Below are 20,041 nucleotides of genomic sequence, written 5' to 3'. Positions count from 1 at the left end.
ATGCACACGAGGGCAGGTGTGTTCAGTGACCTCTGTGAAGGAATTTTTTTGGACAATCTTTGGTATTAAAGCATCAAAGATTTTATTGTATTTTTTTTTACCATGAAACGCGTTTTTAATACAGCTGTCCTTTGTGATGAGAAGTCTATCTTGCTTGAAATCCACGTTATAGTGGCAGTTTACTTCAACGATGACTGCAAAAAGCAAACATGAATGAAGAAAAAAAAAAACAAAGACCTCGAGGTCTAGATAAGATGTTCATATTGCATGTGGGTGGTATATGAGTTCAGATCATCATCATTTTCTTTCATTCTCCAGGCAACTGCCTCTTTGCCCAAATACAGTGAATTTCCAGCACAAATTTGCCCGATGCAGTTAACCTTCTCTCCAGCGTCACATCACATCAACACAATAAGTAAAATTCAAATTAGTAGCCAGGCAGCGTGCCAAGCCAGGACAGGCTGCTGATTCTTACAGGCCTTCATGGCTTGCTGAACTGGGGAACAATGCTTCCCTTTTTAGATGAAGTACTGCAGGGCAGACTCGTGCAAGCAGCGTCCTAGAGATTTGCTCAGTGTGCAAGCTAAAAAAGTTGACAGTAAATTTAATTTAAAAACAGTGACACAGTGCACGACAGGAAGAGCTCGCTTATTATGCAATAAAGTCTTATTGGAATAACAAAATCATAAATCTCGGAAAGTCCTAAGGCTAAACTGTCTTTTTGGTGAAAAAAAAAAAAAAGCTACGAAAGAAAATTCATAATTTAAAACAAATTACACATTAAACAAAATCCAAATCCCCTAATGGTCTCATTATTGTCTCAACATTTTTTGCCATTTCTTTTCCTTAAAGGTCATGTTTAAGAAAGAATCACTACTTAGCTGCTCTGTAAGGACAGATGTCACTGACTGCGCTCAAGATGATTTAGCTGAAGACAGAATGACAAAAACAAAAGATAAGTGTGGAGGCGGCAACATGGGGACTATTAGTATGTCACATGAATACATAGTCATCATAGAGTCACATCATGTGAATCTCATGATGTATCAAGAGGACATTGACCACGTCTTCTTCTGCGGTGCTCCAATGACACTCGACTGGACAGAATAACGCTGCTTATCGCTCTGATAAAACACCAAATACTCACCTTTGATCAAAACAAAATCTTCCGCTGAACTGCTGGAGTGGAGCATAATTGGGAAGGCAGTCTGCAGACTTCCTATTCAGTCTGTGTTTCAGCGTCCTCTCTGTAGATCGCCCTCGCTGGCACTTTGATGTTCTTTTGTCTTTCAATCGTTCTCCGTCATCAACCTGCATCTCCCCTCGACGTTCGTCGTCTGCCTCACCAGGTCCCGGGTACCAACTTACAGGCAATTAGCCAGTTAGCGCTCCGTCACCCAATCAAAAGGCATCCATAATCATCAGCGGGAGACCGGTTTAGCATGAGGTGCTCGTGTCTCCAGCGCCAGGCCCCATCTCGGAACAGCCCTGATGTACAGCAATGGGGCTGAGTAGCTGCCTTAGAACACTTAATTGCACTTTCAAAGTGAGAGAGGCTGAAGGTTTGAAAATCAAACGGGATTTTGAAGCTGCAGGAAGGAAAACCTGTGCTTGGAATGTGTGAAACATTTTCCAGCCATGAAGCTTGGCGTCTGCTCTGTGATCCACGCGCATCACGCCATGATTCATCCAGCATCGGGGATGTTGCACACAGGATAAAGGTGCTCCTGTTGCTCTGACGGACTAGCGCGGCCTATAAAAAGTATATCGACTGAACAGAGGCGGAACCTTCGCGCATCTACATCTTTTCTCATCTCGCAACCATCGAGGGTCAGCACGGCATCCTTGGCAATTGGAATTGCACCTGAACCCCTGTGTGCTGTGAAGGACAAACACAATTTCGTCCAGGGCGGGTAAAGAAAAAAAATGGGACTAATGTCACTGCCGCTCAGAGGCCGTCTGCAGGTTTGTGTAAACAACCCACGGCGGTGGACGTGCTGCCGCTCTGAGGTCGGCTTTGACAAATCTTCCAGTCCAGCCCAGCGGGCAGGAAGTGTAGAAATAGGCACTATGAAAATAACCCATGTCAATAACACTGGCGAAGACATGGCCATGCAAACACACACACACACACACACACACACACACACACACACACACACACACACACACACACACCTTGAGAAATAAACAATGCCAGTGCAGTGTGTCCGTCTTCTCAAGCAAAGCATCTGAGACGAGGAGCAAGAACCTCCAAGCATCTTCTACACCAGGGACAATCAAATAAAGTATAATAGAATTGATGAAAATTATGGATGCGTTTCTGCAAAACATCCATAACACAACCCCGCTGCTTAAAATTTCACAATGAGTCATGTTTAATGCAGTAATAAATGAGAAAATAACGTGTCATAAACCGATCTGTTCCTCCAGTTAATTCATTACACCTTTCTTGACAGAAGACACCAGGCTGAGGTGCTTTTTTGTTTTGTTTCGATTGGATTTTTTTTTTCTTTCTTCTTATTTTTTTTTTTTAGCTGTTTTGTAGCACAGAATTTTGCAACCATTGCTGATGGGCCTTATTTACAAGAACAGGGAGACCTGTGCTTTCGCCGGAACACCTAATGGTTTCAGTGTAGCTTTTGAAAGTGACATTTTCAGAAGGCTTGTGTTTAACTCAGTAAATATTTACTTCATACTAAACTTGATCTGCTTATAAACTGGAATTTTTTTAGGAAGTCGTTTCACAGTGACTGCGTAAATATTCCAGCACACACCGGAATTCCCTTTGACCAAATTACAAATTTGTCTCCTGCATGTTCTCTGAATCTCACATCAAGGGCAAACTTTGATGTCTCAATTTTCTTCAGATGTTGTTGAGCATGGTATGTGTTAACCAAAACAATGTGACTGTGCTCATGCTCCTCTCATCTCCTGTCTCGAATGAGAAGCAACAAACAACTGATGAGTAATTAAGGAAAGTGTTGAGTAACAATGTAAGTATATAATATTACAAACATGAGAATGACGAGTGAAGAAGCCAGACCGTTGGCCAAAATTATGATGGAAATTATGCTAAATCCAGATGGTTGGAATTTGTTATCAGAAATCTGATACTATGTTCTGCTATACGGAACATAAGACTTTTTGTTTAGTTCTGTTTATGCAAAGTTATTTTGAAAAAAAATAATGTTTTTACTACATGACCTTTTTTTTTATTGCAGAATTAATTCATTTTATTGATATGTAGCACCAGTACTATTGCAAGGCTTTTTACATTTGATAAGGGTGTTATCCATAATCACAAGGCAACGATTGTGAGATTAGATTGTAGAGAAAGCATTTTTTTTTTTTTAATGCAACTGCTTTGAAAGGAATTCAGAGGAGTTATCGGCAAACTGGAGGGGGTTTAAGCCTGAACAGCCAGAATGTTAACAGTTGATAATCATTTGGAGTCACTTGAATCCCATTTCTCCTCCATTCTGAAGCTCGCCTTAAACTTCAGCAGGTTGTCTATATGTGCTGAACTGATAGTCCTCAAATGCGTAGCCGGTCAGTTTTGATTGATTGATTGATTGATTGATTGATTGATTGATTGATATGATATGATATGATGTGATATGAAAAAATGTAAGTACTTATATATGATATGTACAGTTAAAATGACATGAATCCATATCACCTTAATCAAGCCAAACAAAGCATAACATTCGGTTGCTAATGACCAAATTATCATGAATGAAGACACTTTTTGCATGAAGAATACTCATGGAAATCTTATCGGTTTATTGGTTTTAATGTATTTTGTAATTAACAGGCAAACATGCACATTTAAACAAGGCGCAAATGTACCATTGAGTCCCTCGAAGATTATTAAAACATGGGAACACAATTGATGTCTCTGAGTATCCAGAACCTTTTCTTCTCTGCAGCCAGTCAAATCCTACCTAAAGAAGGGCGCAGTGAGGGCAGGCTGGGAGAAGATGTAAAACGGGAGACAGGAGTGAGCTTTCATGTAAATAATTCTCTTTGATAGAGTCGGAGCATAACAAACTGGCTTTACGTAGCCTTGTGGATTGTTTTGTTCTTCAAACAACTTATTCAAATGCGCTCTAAAAATAAAGGAAGTCAGTTTGGTTGTTGCAGTGCAGAGGCATGGATCTTTGTATTTGAGGCGCTTCGTGTCAAGGTGTGCTGAATATTCATGGTTTCTGCCTTTGAAGAGCACTGACCTTAATAGTAAGATGTGATCAGAAGTGGCTCTCACAGAATACAAAAAATAACAATGCCTATCTCAACATTTTTAATGGATTCTATGATTGTGGAAGTTGCAATTACTGATATTACAGTAAAAATATGATTGTGCCAGGGTCAAGGAAATGCACTATGCTTGGAGACAGTACACAGAACTCACTGCTGTCAGATATTGTCCACAGAGTAAACTGCACTGGTTACAGTGACAAGATTTGCAATAAACTGATGTCGCTGTTGACAGCAACAGGAAGTGTAAATTTGCAGCAATAAATGTGCCTGAAGGCAATAGGTAAAAGGTTCACCTAATCACCTTTCAATTTATTTCTCTCTCTAAATATTTTTACTGAGCAGTTTACCATATGAAGACAGGAGAAAAAGTAATTTGCATGGTACACATACATGTATTTGATGTAAAATAAATAATAAAAGTAAACGTGTTGCATATCTGCTGACTGTATAGCTATATCTACCGCATGACAGGGTTTCATGCCAGTGGTGTAAGTGGGCAGAGCGTCAGTCATTGCAATCAGCCGTTGCAATCTCAGAAAGTGTAATGATAGCACATGCAGTATGTCATTTAAACCTGCCATTCACAGACAGGTGCTGTTGTTCTGATTCAAAGTGTAGTGTGGACTTATTTTTATTTATTTTTTTTACCTGCGGCCAAGTAATTAAAATATGAATGTTTTCTGTGAAGTTTATCTAAAACTGCATCAAATACAGCTTTGCACATTAAAAAAAAAAAGGTTTATCATTACGTTAATATGTTATGTGTCCAAAAAGAAATCCATGAAGTATGTTTATGTAAATGACCCATGTGGAAAAGTTGTGTCTATGTCAACAAACAAAGCAGCACCAAATTAGCCCTATTAGCAATTAAACAATCAAACAGCCTTTATGTATGTTTATGGTTTTATGCACACTTTGTCAATGGGTAACTGTGTATTGTTGCAGCTGTCAACAGAGAATGACATGAAAATTTAAAATCTGTTCAGTGGATCAGCACGTTGGCTGAGACAAAATTTTCATGACTAACTCAAAACTTTTCGGGGGGGCTTTAGCTTTTCCATCGTATACACCAATGGAACTTAAAGGTATGATTACTTATTTCCTGTCCATATTAGTTTCTGACAAGCTTACAATAAATTGATAAAAGAATTTACCAATTAAGAATTTGCAGTAATTTTACACTGCTAAATCATCCTCACAACATAACAGCAGGGCTGTAGCCCAGCTGCATGTCAAGTGTCACACTTGCCGACATGAGAAAAATATAAATCGAAAAGGTGAAATCAGAATTTTCCTCCCTCGGCATCACAATCTAAAAGAAACGGTGGGGTCTGATGAGTTTAGCGTCACAGCATAAAAGCCCAGAGAGCATGATAAATGCAAAAAGGACTCAACGTTTGCAGTGAAAGCACCCTCACCGCTGATCTGGCAATCAGGGTTACATTAAATGCAGCAAGAAGCAATGACACCTCGCTGTGTATGCAAAACCATCTGTGGAAACAGTCTCATGCTTTAATTCAGCAATCATTGCCATGCACTGATACATGATTGGGTGCTTTTTGTTCACGCTCTTGTCGAAATCAACCTGCTGGCATGGCTGGATGACATGCACTTTGGCCCTGCAATCAAAAACAAAGACAACCTGATGATTAGACTGTTTGATTGCTTAAAAATACTCAGCAGCTCATTGTGAGGTAGAACTGTTGACGCCAGAGTTAGAACTGTGGCAGGCCCTCATGTTGTTGTTGATGTTGTTGTTGTTGTTGTTTTTGTTTTTAACACCGTTGCTTTGGAGACCAAACTTTCATCATGTGAATCACCCTGGACATGATGGGATTTCAGAAGGCTGGACTGCATAGCATTATAGCAAACGCTGTGCACTTCAGAAGTACTTGGGATGCAAAGAGAGTAGTAAATCTAATGAATAAAGTTGAACACAGCAGCAGAGGAATGGCAGAAAGCGGCTTGCGGGGAGATTGGATGCCTGCAGGGGGCCTGATACTGCATGCTGTTGATGAGAAATGACATGTTTTCTCTGGTCAACAGCTACTGGCATTGTGGAGCTTAATCTCTTCTTTCACGTCGCTGCTGGGATGTTTTACCATTAAAGCTGCATAGCAGACAAGAAAAAGTCTGTTTTACAAATATTAAAGTGCGCCATCTCCATCATGAAAAGACAAAAGTGGTCTTCCAGCATCGGCAATCAGTTACTATTATTCCCAAAAGAAAAGTATAAACATCTTCATTATACTGATGGTCCTTGTGCCACGATTAAAAAAATGCTAGAATACTTAGGATAAACAGAAATAGACTGACAAGGTCATTGAAGACCATAAAAAATGTATGCTGTGGGCAATTGATCTGTAATTAAATCCAAAAACCACCAATTTGATGATCATTTGTTTGTGTTAAAAAAAAATAGATCCAACGGACAGAGAGCTACTGTATATGTTTGGCAAAAGCAAAGGTAAAATTACAATGCAAGTTGTACAGATGCTTTTTGTGACACCTTTGTCATGACATTAAATTGCCTGCTCACCAAGTAAGGTGTATAACAAAACTCACAAAACAAATTTAGAACAGAGCAACTTCTGAGAAACTGAGAGAGCATGTACTTGAGACAAGGTTTAGAACCTTAGCAAAGCTTTGGACTGTCTAAACATTTTCAAATTAAACGGTGCAGACATCCACATTAAGTCCAGACGTGTTGCACAGCTCAGAGTCTGCAGCGTCTCAGAGGCGTCCTGCTGCGAGTTAGGTAAAAGGCACATCTTCACGCTGAGAAATACATGTTAACTGGGATCACTGCTCATTTGGGAATATTGATAGCTCATTAAGTATTAACCGTTCTCTCAGATCAGCACTGACATAGTAACAGTCTCCTTTCCAGCTGCAGCATGAGCTGCAAGTCAGAGGCACCGCATTTACTCTGACGATCAATAGAAAAAAAAACATCAAGCAGCCTGTAATGACGCAATTAGTGATTCTCAGGTAGAACATGCTAGAACAAACAACCAAAGCAGCTAAATGCTTGCTCACTAGTCAACATATGTGAAATGTAATCACCAGCCTGGGGGTGGGGGAGGGGGGTTGGGTGGGGGGGGGGGGGGGGGGCAAGGGTGGGCGCAAGAAAAAGCATTAGTAATGGTGTAAATGACTGTAAATGGTCCAAAACACTTAATGATGTGGGAGTGGAATGCATGCTGGCACGTATGATAATCCCCTTGTAATGAGAATTCACTAGATATCGCTGGCTTTATTCATGCCCCAGCATCACTGAAAGAGCTTAGCCACCAGAAGAGAAACAATAAGCAGCAGAGGAGAAGATGGCATGGCACCCGACAGCAAGAAGAGAGGAATTACACACAAAATGGATTAATTTCTCTAATAGGTAAAAGTGATACTTTGAAATTAATTCATTATCTGATTTTGATTAGAATTACACATTCTGGTGGTCAACACATTTGGCTGCAAGGGGGATACACTTGAAGGTTAGTAGACTCCACGTTATCATAGATGGATATTCTCACTAACTAAGCCATGCAAATCCAAACAAGGTTTTTGGGGTGCACAGAAATACGTGGCTCACTACATAACAGAGAGAACAAGTGCAATGAATCTCTATCTATCTATCTGTCTATCTATCTATCTATCTATCTATCATAAGGATATATTATAAGGTTTTTGACTTATCATTCAAACTGTTCGCGCAAACGAGCTGGGGAAAAACGTCAACAAAGAGCACGTGTCGACCTGTCGCTTGCCGTACTTTGCACTTCCGTTGTTTGACAGCTCTGGTTGCTAACGACACGCTTTCCTGGTTACCCATTCAACTAAAAGTATTTCAAAAGCGATTACCGGCGTCGCGTAAGGACTTAAGGACAACTTTAAACAACCACACATCTATTATAGAGGGTGAACGTCACAGCCAGGTGAGTTTTTAAACTACGTTTTCGCTCATTTCGGCTACTTTAGCGGGGCTAACTTATGTCAACGGTGGTTAGCGTTAGCTTGTTAGCTGCTACAGTCAGTGAGGCGGTAACGTAGTTTGACATCGGAGTGAGTTTTACATGTTCGCCACAAAAGAATTTAAGGAATGTCAGCTGAAATGTAGTATCATGCTGATTTATTTCCCATTTATAATTCGGCTCTGGTCCCAAAACAATACAAAAACGTGGCTGGAGTTATTGATTTTGCAACTGATATTACGTAAACTGTTTATATTTATCTAGCGTGACGAGTAACGGTTGTAGGCTTAACGCTGGCCAATTTTTTATACATTTCTACATAGTCTCATGGTCTTGTGTGAACAGTTATTCATGTCAAGTAAGTTTACAGTCGTCAACAACTTCAAAACAACAAAAAATATCAGAAAATAGTGGAAAGAGCAAGACTTTTCATAAAATGAAAACAGAATGGTTCCTTATGTGAAGGGACAGCTCACATGTGTTGGTGTCTCACTTCATGAAAGCTTTAACGAATCTTTACATTTTAAATGTATCATTAGATGTATTGTTGTGTGCATTATGTTTCTAGACAATAATTCAGTCATTTGATCACGTAACAGGCTATTGCAGAAGACCCCCCCAAAAACGAACACAAAACTTAAATGTTAGAGGAGAAGAAAAGGGTAATCCTATTTCCTTACGTGTGTTTCTATATGTAAACATAAAAAAAAAAAAACATCATCCACCTGCCTTTCATGAAGGTGAGGGATTGCACAGTTTACCACTAAAAAGCATTCAGGATCATTCTAGAAGGCACCTCTGCACATTCATTTCCCTAATGGCTTAGGCTGTGGCACATTTCTTTAAAGGAGATTTTAGGGATTACTGAGTCATTAAATGTAACCTTGTGCCAGTGATATTTGGGGTCTAATACAGCGCTGGGGTTCCAAGTATAATAACGAGCTAAAGCATTTCTCAGGTAATTTCTCAGGTATAATCCGAAATCTCGACTCCCAGTTTTGCTAATCGAGGTGACAGATAGGAAAGGTTAATCCTCGTATTGATTTTAAAAGGAGGACGCAATTTCCTCCAGACCACTGTGAGTGGCTGTCAAAAGAAAAACCAAAAGTCTGTACTGAAATCCAAAGCATTGAATCAAACAGGCCTTTAAGGAAGAAAATTGACTGGCTTCTCTCATAAAGGCTATCTTGGATGCAATTTGGTTTTGTCTGTATAGCAATATTCTTTACATTGTATTTTAATAATTCATTGCTGGGAAATGGGTAGCAAGGAATTCTCCATTATATTTTCCTAAGTGCTTAGAAATTGGTTATTTTATGAATATAGGTTATTGCTCAGCTATTATATATCCCGATGAGCTGTACAGCATGTTTGCAAAGTAAAGTGTTAGGGTTTAACAGCAGTGTATTGGTATAGAACTCAAATGTGAGTATGGTTTGCTTTTGTGTGTTATTATTTTGTTATCAATCAACAATAACACTTTCTGACTCAACAAACTTCAGATACAGGGGAAAAAAATATCACTTGTGTACAGATTAACTAATGTGTAGCCTTAGCTGGGAGAATAATGTTTAATTTTTATGACAGGTCTTAGTTCTGCGTGTCTAGGTAGCGTTACATTTCTATGCTGTTCTGTTTACGTGGAGGATTGGGTTCAGGAGCTTGCCTGCCGCCTTATTTATGGTTACAGTAGCAAGAACTGCATCTGTGCCAATGTAATCTGAACTCCAGTTTGACATGTTATATGTTTGGCACTCAGTCGTGGATTCTGCTGAATTAACATCTTTCCCCATATTTTCCCCTGTGTTTTGTACTTCAATCTCTTGCATGTTTGAGGTGTGTGTGTGTGTGTGTGTGTGTGTGTGTGTGTGTGTGTGTGTGTGTGTGTGTGTGTGTGAGAGAGAGAGAGAGATAAATGTTTTCTTTGCACAGTAGTCTCTTCAAATGCATAACAGCACACAAAAGTTGCCCAAGATTTTGGATATTTTTCATAATGCGTAAGGGCTGTAATTTACGTTTATATGTTTAGCTTTAATTGTTGTTTATAATCATAGACCCCAATAGATTTGTGTTTACATCGGGTTAATAATTTATTACTTTCATAAATATTATTCATCCCTTGTGTATATTGCCTGTTATGTAGCATTATTCAGTAGTAATTTAAGGTGTTATTTAGTTTAACAAATACTGCCCTGTGCGTCATGCATTTATGCTTTGTCTGACTTGTCTCTGGCGCTGGGGAAAAAAACCCCAAACAAAACATATGTGTATATATGTTGCTTTCTAAGATAGGTGCCATTTTTCATTAGTGAGTATTACATTGCTTTTTCACATAAGATTGGATTTTGAGACCTTCAGTATGGAACACACTATGTTCTATTGCCTAAAACCGAACACATTTCTGTTGAACGTGGCCTGACTACCTTGCGCCAATACCCTTTATTACTCTCTGTGGTTCAGCCATTTAGGGGATGGGGATTTTCAGCTTTGGGGCAAATCGACTCATCGGGTCTTGCCGGACTTGTGAAATCTTTGAATGGTGTGAAGTAAATTTCATCTTCTGGCGAGTCTTGAAGTTCTAATGACATTGACAGATAGCGAGATGGGTACACTTACATTTTAATCAAGTAGCATGGAAAAGGTGCAGTGCTCTGCTCTGAACATGATTACTTTTGCTAATGAGCAGAATAAGAATGTCTTTTCTTTTGTGTTGCTTGATCATGAGTGGATGACCTCAGCGTCCCTCTCCAAGACTGTCTGGACCAGGCAGTCAAAGTTCTAGAGTTTAAAAAGAGACAAAGAAGAAGGACACTTTTCGTCAAATGAGACTGAACATTTTAATGATTAAAATAATCCTATTAAACTCCTGTAGTAACTGTAAGCCTTTATTATACAGAAACTTTAACATTTTTCCCATATGGTGAGCAATTGCAGCTTGTCATTTGTACCTTACTTGCTGGCTTTGCCAGGCTTTGCCAGCAAGTATGACAAATGGAAAATATCAAACACACCTGTTTATTTCCTAATGTTCCATAGTGCGAGAAACGTTTTACCACACTTGAAGATGGACATTTTAGTGATTGAATTGGTCATTTGAGTTCTCTTAAATCTGTCTAATACTTAAGCTTCAAATGATAGTACAACTGAAACACAATCTTACCCTGGTGGACGCTTGTGAAGATGGGCTTGGCCCTGTCACTGTGGCTTTGCGACGAGAGATTGTGGCTGGTTACCTTCTTTTCAGAATGACTTCAGTTCTTAAGCCAGGATACAATTCTGACAGAGCTTTATATTTCCAAAAGCCAGACATTTGGATTATTGCATGAAAGGATTTGACGGGGTATTGTCAGAGCAGCTTCTACAATCCGAGCTGGATGGACTGAACTGACAAAACAATGTTGTCCTTGATGATGACTGTGACGACTGGAGTCAACGTGGAAACTCTGACTCGTCGGATGGATGTTTTGGCCACAATGCAAGACACTTGATAACCTTACAGAGATGTGCAAATATTAAAATCTTAAAATCTGAACACAGATGATTTCTGCGAATGCACTTGGGAACTTCTAATTAAATATTACCGAATAAAGAGGGGTGATGGAGTCATGGATATTGGGGGCAAAAATCAGACATATTTTAGCTTATCCTGTTTGAAAAAAATAAGGCCAAACCCCCCCAAAGTGATTTGATGTTCCCTTCCATAACTGTGTGAATGTGGCCCTGACTTTTAAGTCGGAATTAGTCTTAGCCCTCCTGATGTTTTCACCCTTTACAGTCTGGATGGGAAATTGAACTCTCACATAAATCTCACATTCGTTTAAATAACAGGAATCTTCCTTCTGTGCCGTGTTCCCATACGCCATCCATTAAGAAGGAGGGGCCAGCTTGTTTCACTCTTGGAGAGCTCCCTCGTCATTCATCTTCATATACCAGTCGGCGAGGCTTTCGCCCCAGCTCTCTCTCAACTGCTCTGTTTTGGTGGCGGCCTCGGTTAACCTGGGAGAAGACGGACTGCTGTTGAAATGACACTGAGTGACACAGCCAATTAAAGGGCCGGATTTTGTGCCCAGTCTGACCTTGTGATCAGTGCAGTCCTATTTAGAGCTGGCAGGCTAGTGAACTGAGTCGCACTCTTTTTCCACACTAATAAAGACGGCAGGGAGAGCAGCTCCTGGCCCGACTGCCAATACGTTCAGCACACTATCGATTCTCATTACATTTAATAGTTTCTTGGCCAGTGTGAGCCAGAAGTTGAGAGTGTGAGAGGGCATGGGTATAGTCACAAATGAGGCGGCGGGTGACATGGTCGAAGCTGGCCGAAAACTCTTTGCGTTAGTGCAAGTCTAGAATTAGGGACATGTTGTGTCCTTTCTCGGATCCAAGAGTAAAATCACCATGTGAATTTTATTTATTTTTATTTCTACATGGGCATGTTTTTAGACACCACAGTCCCCTTCAGTGATTTAACCGTATTATTCTTATTACACAACAATAGACGATATAACTTTGCTTGCTTGCCCAACGTCCTGTCACTAAAACATGCTTTCCAATTCCTTGCTTGGCTTATCTTCATTTCAGAACTAAATGAATTCATTCTATTACTGAGCCAGTCATCTAAACGCTATTCTGGGGTAATTTTCAGTTCAGTTCTCTCTCTTTCTCAGACGTTCTTTCTAAAATATGGCTGTGATTGATTTTTTTTGCATGCTCTCTGAAGAGAGGCTCAAAAGAACGTTCAAAGACTTTTGTATGTGTGGCGCACATGACATATTCAGGTTATGTTTATTAATACTCTACTATATGGTTCTTATTTCTCTTCAGGTTCAGGGATGACACGAGTCGACTGCAATATTGTAAGGAGTTACCTGGCCGGTTGCAAAACAGAAGATGTTCGATGACTGCAACAACACAAGTATGAAACCCACTCACGACCATCCTGTTAAACATAGGACCGGGGCTGTAATGTGTTCATTAAGAATTTATGTATAGTTCAGTGTATTCTGTGCTTTTTTTGTATTTTACTCTAAGACGTTATTTTTGGAGAAGATGTAGGTTTAATCGAACATGTCAGTGCAGTCCTAGTCTCATCTGTCCTTCACTGGAGAGCTCCCCTGAGCTCCTGGGTTTGAAGGACTGTGCTTCAGAGCAGTTACAGACTGGATTTACACTACATTGTGCAAGTGGCCCAATTTCACCGTGTTCCCAAGAGCTTTACTGTCAGGTTACACAGTTTGGAACTGTAAAATAAATGAGTAAGCAAAGAAAAAGCGTACAGTCGAATACAGTCAGGTCAGAATCAGGCCTTCTCGATATGTTGAAATAAGTTGGGGAAAAAATGGGCACCATTACTAATTGGGTGTTCCCTGACATTGTGAGTTATTTGTCCTCTGCCCCAACGTTTGAATTTTTGCATTGTGTACTGCTCTTCTCCATCACTGCAGAATCACTTTACGATCACTACAACTGCTGCTGCTGCAATGATTTAATTTAAACATGTTCTTTTTGCACGTTGCACAACAGCTATAAGGTGTCGACAGTGATAATTGGTGTAACAAAAGCAGAAGTCTTGTGTGAAAGTAATTGGTCGTCTGAAATAATTTTGTTTGCTTGCCATTTTTAGATTACCTTGCATTCAAATACCACGCAATTATATTTTGATTGTGACAAAGTAACACATTGCTCTGCCTCGATACAGAGGCTCAGGTGTTTGCGCGCCTCTTGGGCTGATAATTCTAGACTGAGCAGCAGGTAACAGCAGGGGTTCCTCTAATTGCCTGTTACTGAAGAGCGACTAACTACCAGATATGTGGGATACATGCTTGTAGTTTCCCACAGCTACATTCTATGGCTGCGCTTCAGCACATGGACAAATTAGAGCCTTGACCATCTCAATTATTGCGACGCATTGTAATTTTTTTATTGCATAATTATCTAGTTGTAATTAAAGGAATAGAATCATGATATATTTCAAAGTTCTTGCTTCATTGAAATATGTTTTTCATTTTGGTGATGATGACCAAAATGAGCAAAAATATTCCATATTTAAATGCAGACACAGAATTTAATTAATTTGCCAAAGCTAGTCTCTGTTTTCACTTATGACTTATTCATTATGGGATACAGTTGCACCAAGCAGTAGGTGTGATGCAGAGTAACAATGGTGGGCACGAGGTAAATTGAAAAATCTTTTTTATTTTAATAGCTTTTAAAACAAATACAAAATATTTATTGTAACTGACCAATGTTTAATAATGGATGTCCACTATCAGCCAATATTCATTGATATGGGACCAAACGTCCGGTCAGATGCCACAAAAACAACTGATTTATTTTATCACTTGACACCCTTGCTTTTCTTTCCCCTTCTGCCATCTTCTTGATCTTTGCAAACAACGAATGCCTTCTGGGGTGATTTTTTTTTTTTTCAATCTTAAACTTGATCACATTTTTTGCAACACCTGAGTCTGAGGTTCTGTAAAAGCTCTTTCAATTTTTTTTTTTTTTTTTAGCACTGCAAGACATAAAAAAAAGAAACCTTGTCACCTTGACTCTAATAAGAGACATGGCAGAGTCCTGAAAGTAGTTCAATTTTTCAACACAGTTACCGACACAACATGGAATTTTTGTTCTTAGCCTTTCCTCTCATGACGAGCTCATTTGCAGATGTCAAGGGAAAACAGCATTTAAAGCGTTGAAATAAATTGTGACTTTTGACAGTTGAACTGTGGTTCTGTAATGCAAATGTGTCTCTGTGGCTCACAGCTTGTACCACTTGCACTGCGTTGCAACGCAGGCTTCGAGTCGCACTGCTAGGCCCTGCTGCCGTGTGTTGTTGCCTGCAAGGGTGGCAGCCAGGAGAGAATAGGAGCCAGGAGTAGGCTGGACAAAGCTGGTTCTGTGGTTTGGCAGGAGAATGGACTTGGTGCAGACTATTGCACACTATTGCAAAGAGGTGCTCACGCAGTGAGGTACAGAGCTTGCTGACCAACCACAGACGTTCTCCACGGGTTTACAGGTAAATGCCCGTGTTGGTGGTGATGGACTGAGAATCTGGCTAGTTGCGCTGTTGGACCAAATTATAATTTTTTTAGATCATTATTTCATGCTATTCAAGAACAACAAGGCAACACAATGCTGTTCGCTTTTGTCTAGGAGGAATATCTTATTATGTTCAAGAACCAGAACAAACATTAATTTCGCGTTCACGCTGACAAATTGGCTTGTGGGCCAGGACAATAACATGCTAGCCCCATGTTTCCCATTAATATCTGTTTTTCATTAAAAAACTATTGGTTCACAGAACCCAGGCTGCAATGTGGCAGTGATACAGTAAATTTTTGTCATGATTAATGTGGAAACAACCCTCCACTCTCTCCCCCTTTTAACATATTCTTCTAATTTAAGCAGAACCAGTCCTCATTTTAGCCTAGGCAGATTATTACAGTATTTTCATCTAGTTCTCAAGGACTGTTATTTTTTTTTTAATTGTGTGTCTGGCTGTGAGGTGTGTTAAAGGACTCACACACTCTCCCAACTCTTGTTCCCACGCAGACAAATCTTTCAAGCCTATATGGTTTCTGTAACTCTACTTATTTACATCAATAGAGAAAAATGAGCGAGCCTATTACAGTTTGAACATTGTAAAGCTTGTAAAGTTGAATGAGTTAGCGATGTTAGAACAGGCTCCCCTTTATTCACAAATCCCCTGATAGTTTGGTCAAGATGGTTTTGATTTAAAATAGTCAGTGCACTTAAAGCCTAGTTTCTGCTTTGCATATATGTCAGAGCATATAGTGTTTTTTCCAACTCCTGGGAAGGAATTGTCAGGAAAGTTTGATTCTTGAAGATGAGTGTCAGGTCTTTTACAGAAGTCTTCTGAATGTAATATTCATAGCTGCAAAACTTGTAGTAAAGGAACATAATTAGGATGACACCAGCGATACATTAACTTTGATAATTGGACTGGAGAGTAATTTCTCGAAAATCAAAGTCTTTGCTTTCACTGCACCACTATAAAGCGGTGACACATTAATTTTATTTAGTGACATATTCATTAGCGAACTACATTCTGAAGTGAAATATTGGTGCCACCAATTTACACTAGCGTGCCACTCGAAGGAAAATGTCTGATCCTGAGGCAGGAGAGGGTAAAAAAAAAAAAAATACAGCTCTCTGGGGGTTTTGACTTTAAACAACTCATTGCCTGGTTTAATTGCAGAGTTTGCCCAGCAGACATGAGACTACTTTTCCTGTTAGGTACATAAGTAGTTAGAGGCTGCCACAGTATTTTTGTTGAATTGCCATTTTAACAGGGCCAGAGAGGATTTGAAATAAAGTCATCAGAATGTGAAAATCGTTGTCTGGCTTTATTTCAACGGGATGGAATGAAAGGCAAATTGTACAACCACCCTTTTAGGATTTACTGAACACAGCAGAGCGTTTCGCTGCAGCTTCCAGTTGTTGCCTCTTTGAACGGACTTTCTGTCACGTTAAGGAGCTGTAAATGATGGTGTTTTTGGTTGAATTCAATAGGGATTGTGGATTAGCCTCCTTGATTTATGTGTTCCTCCATTTATTTTTTTATTGACTGTAGACGGGAATCATCTTTTAGGCACGAGCAGTGACATTGTGACAAAAACTGGAATGACTCAAATGTGTAATGTAGCACCGCAGGATTTAAAAACATAGTGTCCGTATCTTTGGTAAGCGCCCCAATTGAAAGTAAAAAATGCACAACCTCAGAAAGTGTGTGTATGACCCTTGCACATCGTTCCCTTCTTCATTGGGCTGGATGAGAGAGAACACAGTGACAGAAGAGGACGTTATCCGAAGCCTCCTCCCACTTCCCCCAATCCTCAGGGAAAGCCGAAGAAAAAGATGCCAGAAGGTCACTTTTTTCATTTTTTTCCCTTTGTCTTCACCACGGGGGTGTCACACTGAGCGTCCTCCTTCCAAGTTGCTGTTTCTCTGCCACTGGGTAGCCGTGGTGTAAATTATTGCCCCGGGTATAAATAGGCTGACAGTCTGGCAGGGCCAGGTGGTCTAATCTGCCACTTTAGTGTCCTGCTCCCTGCCTGGCAAGGTGGCATGTCTGTCCCTACATTAACATGGACCTCGTTATTCACAGACAAACCAGCCCATTGGTGAATATTTGAATTCTTTAAAAAAAAATATATATATAGATATTCCAGCCTCTTAAACATATCATTGTTCGGGTTTAAAGTATTTTTCTTAACAAGTACACATTAAGTGTCAGCCGTGCTCCTATTCTAAATATAATTTTGTTTTCTAATCTGCTCCAACACTTATTTTCCCATTTTTTGGGTAACTAAATAGTTTCTATGGAGACAAACTGTTGGTGCATTCAATTAAATCTTTTTGTATCCACTCTCCTGCCACCTGGTAACAGCTGGGCTGCTGAATATTCAGCGTAACAAGGTTTTCCCCCATTGACAGTTTTGGAGCAGCAGCAACAACCATCATTACTGTAGGGTTACTACAACCTGACTGACACAGTTTTGTCTGCCTTGGTTTTTTTTTTTTTGTGATATAGAATTACAATAACAATTTTAGTAATATACAATTACATACAATATATAGATATATAATTATCAAATCAAAGTTTATTTGTATAGCACCTTTAATACATTAAATGCAACCGAAAGTGCTTGACCAAAAGTAAAAGTAAAAAAATAAACATTAAAAACAGTGCTGCAGTCATTTAAAATATACACTTTTAATGTAAACATTTACATGGTTTGACTCAACCTTGTTATTGGCTTTTGATTTCTAACTGAAACCTGTTGGTGAAGATAAAAGAAAAGATAATTTATGTGCTGTCTAACTTGTTCAAAGATGACTTTGTGTTTTCTTTTTTGGTAACCATGTCAACTCTCGGTGTCCTCTCTGCCTTTCCTCGGCTGTTTGCCTCCGTCTTAATCCTCCTGTCATTGCTTTCCGTGCATCTTCTGTCATTCCCCCATGAACATGTCACCAGCAGCACTTAAGTCTAATTGCTATGGGGACATTTTCCGTGACACCTGCAGCAAAAAATGAAGCCTGCCGGTCTGCACGTAGAACAGAGGGAGGTTTATCTGGGATGGCAGGCCTCGCCTCCATCACCATGCCAATAGAGACAGCAGCACAGAGCTCAGTGCTTCACGGCCAGATAAGGCCCCCGGACAGAAAAGGCAGTGCAGCGAGACTCCACTCACCACAATGGAGGGGAGAGAATAGGATATGAAACTCATAAGCCAAGCCAGTGTGCCCCAGTTAAATACTTTTAAGTGTTTAAGTGAAGTGCTGCTGCTATATAGTCGCTATATGTAACAGGTACTAAATGCATAGTCATTAATTTCACAACTAAAGTTATGGAGCTGAACTGTTAAAAGGAGCCTTCTGAGACGATGTGCACGCTGGAGTGCTATTGAGTCCCCTTCAGAAGTTTCATTATCCGTTTGTGTCACCGTCAGCCAACCATGGCTGTACAAAATGAAGCACATTTCAGCTTGAACACCCAGCCAGAGACCCCCACAACCATGTTTTAATCACCGCCTCTCCTCCACAGTCTAATTTGACCGCCTATGGTAGAATTTGGCCTTGATGACGCCATTGGCTTTTGAAGTGGCGTTGGTCTTTAGATCTGTAATCATCAATAAAATAGTTGTATTATATCACATTAAACAACTTTTTCCATTTACCTTTTTTTTCACAATTTTGTAAATCAGAAGTCTTGTTTTTGGTCTTTACTGATCCATCAACAACAACAATAATAATAATAATAATAATAATAATAATAATAATAATAATAATAATTATAATTATAATAATAATAATAATAAAAACTTCAATAGCCAAGGTATGTTTAGCTGTTCTTAAATTGAACAGAAACCCAACATTACTTTTTTTCTTTGGGACTACAAACATTTGAAAAGAGCAAGGCATTCACTTGAATGAAGAGAAAATGATGTGGGAAAGGTTTCCTCAAGTGACCGAGGGGTTTGAGTGATTACGAACTCATTCTAATGGTTCTGGTTTTCTTTGTTCATTTTGACATTTTGTGCGCGCGCGTGTGCACGCGTGTGTGTCTGCAAAGTGTTTATGCCTGTCTGGCAAGAAATTAGCTTTGTCACATTGGCCCCAGACAATAGCAGGCAAGAAGTGCTGAGCGTGGTGTTGCACTCTGCTACAGTCCAGTCATTACGCTCCAGCAGACCACTTAATAGCATCGGCTGCTTCAGATTTTGGAAATTTATCAGTCATCGGGCCTGGCACATGAACGATTCTCTCAGTGCCAGTATGCTTTTAATGTCAAAAAGTGGGTAGTCGGGCAACGGAGCCTCCAAAAAAAAGTATCATCATCCATCAAATTAACTGGTAGGATTGAAAAACAAACATATTCTATTAAAACTAGACATGTAATGGATACTGTATATTAAGAGAGATGAGCAAGAAGGACAGCAAAGCCGTACCGTTCTCGTAAAGCGATGGTTGTCATGTTCAATGACTGTGTACCATGATGTTCAATGACAATGTTCCAACAATAAAAAGTTTGTATTATGGTTAAGACACAAAAATGTGATTAAAAAAATGCTTGTGGAAAGTGAGCATGTGTGGTATTTTTCTCACCGTGTCTTGCAGTGAAAGGGAGGGCGGCTAGGATGGCCTGAAAGGATTGTGTGTCACTCTTCCAGACGACGGGCAAACCTCAGCGTCAGCATTCTCATCTGAGCGCTGGGCCTTGCAGACACGTTGCCACCAATGAAGTGACTGACCTTAGATGGTTTAACCAGCCGTGGAAATGGTGCAGG

The 20,041-nt window shown here is 39.8% G+C and overlaps 1 protein-coding gene across 4 annotated transcripts in view; it reads left to right on the top strand.

The window, feature by feature from the left end:
* Positions 1–8,055: 8,055 nt before the first annotated feature.
* enox2 (ecto-NOX disulfide-thiol exchanger 2) overlaps positions 8,056–20,041 on the top strand; it is a 126,243-nt gene continuing 114,257 nt past the window's right edge. For all 4 annotated transcript variants that reach the window (XM_076011898.1, XM_076011920.1, XM_076011927.1 and 1 more), the window contains exons 1-2: positions 8,056–8,195; positions 13,053–13,143. In XM_076011898.1, coding sequence (XP_075868013.1) covers positions 13,119–13,143 — 25 coding nt within the window. In that variant the 5' untranslated portion in view covers positions 8,056–8,195; positions 13,053–13,118. The remainder of the gene's footprint in view (positions 8,196–13,052; positions 13,144–20,041) is intronic.

This window comes from Nelusetta ayraudi, unplaced genomic scaffold (genome assembly GCF_046127955.1).
Source record: "Nelusetta ayraudi isolate G7.1 ecotype Tasmania unplaced genomic scaffold, CSIRO-AGI_Nayr_v1 ptg000005l, whole genome shotgun sequence".
Lineage (NCBI taxonomy): Eukaryota > Metazoa > Chordata > Actinopteri > Tetraodontiformes > Monacanthidae > Nelusetta > Nelusetta ayraudi.
Note: the sequence above shows the minus strand (reverse complement) of the source record. Positions and strands in the feature narration are given on the sequence as shown.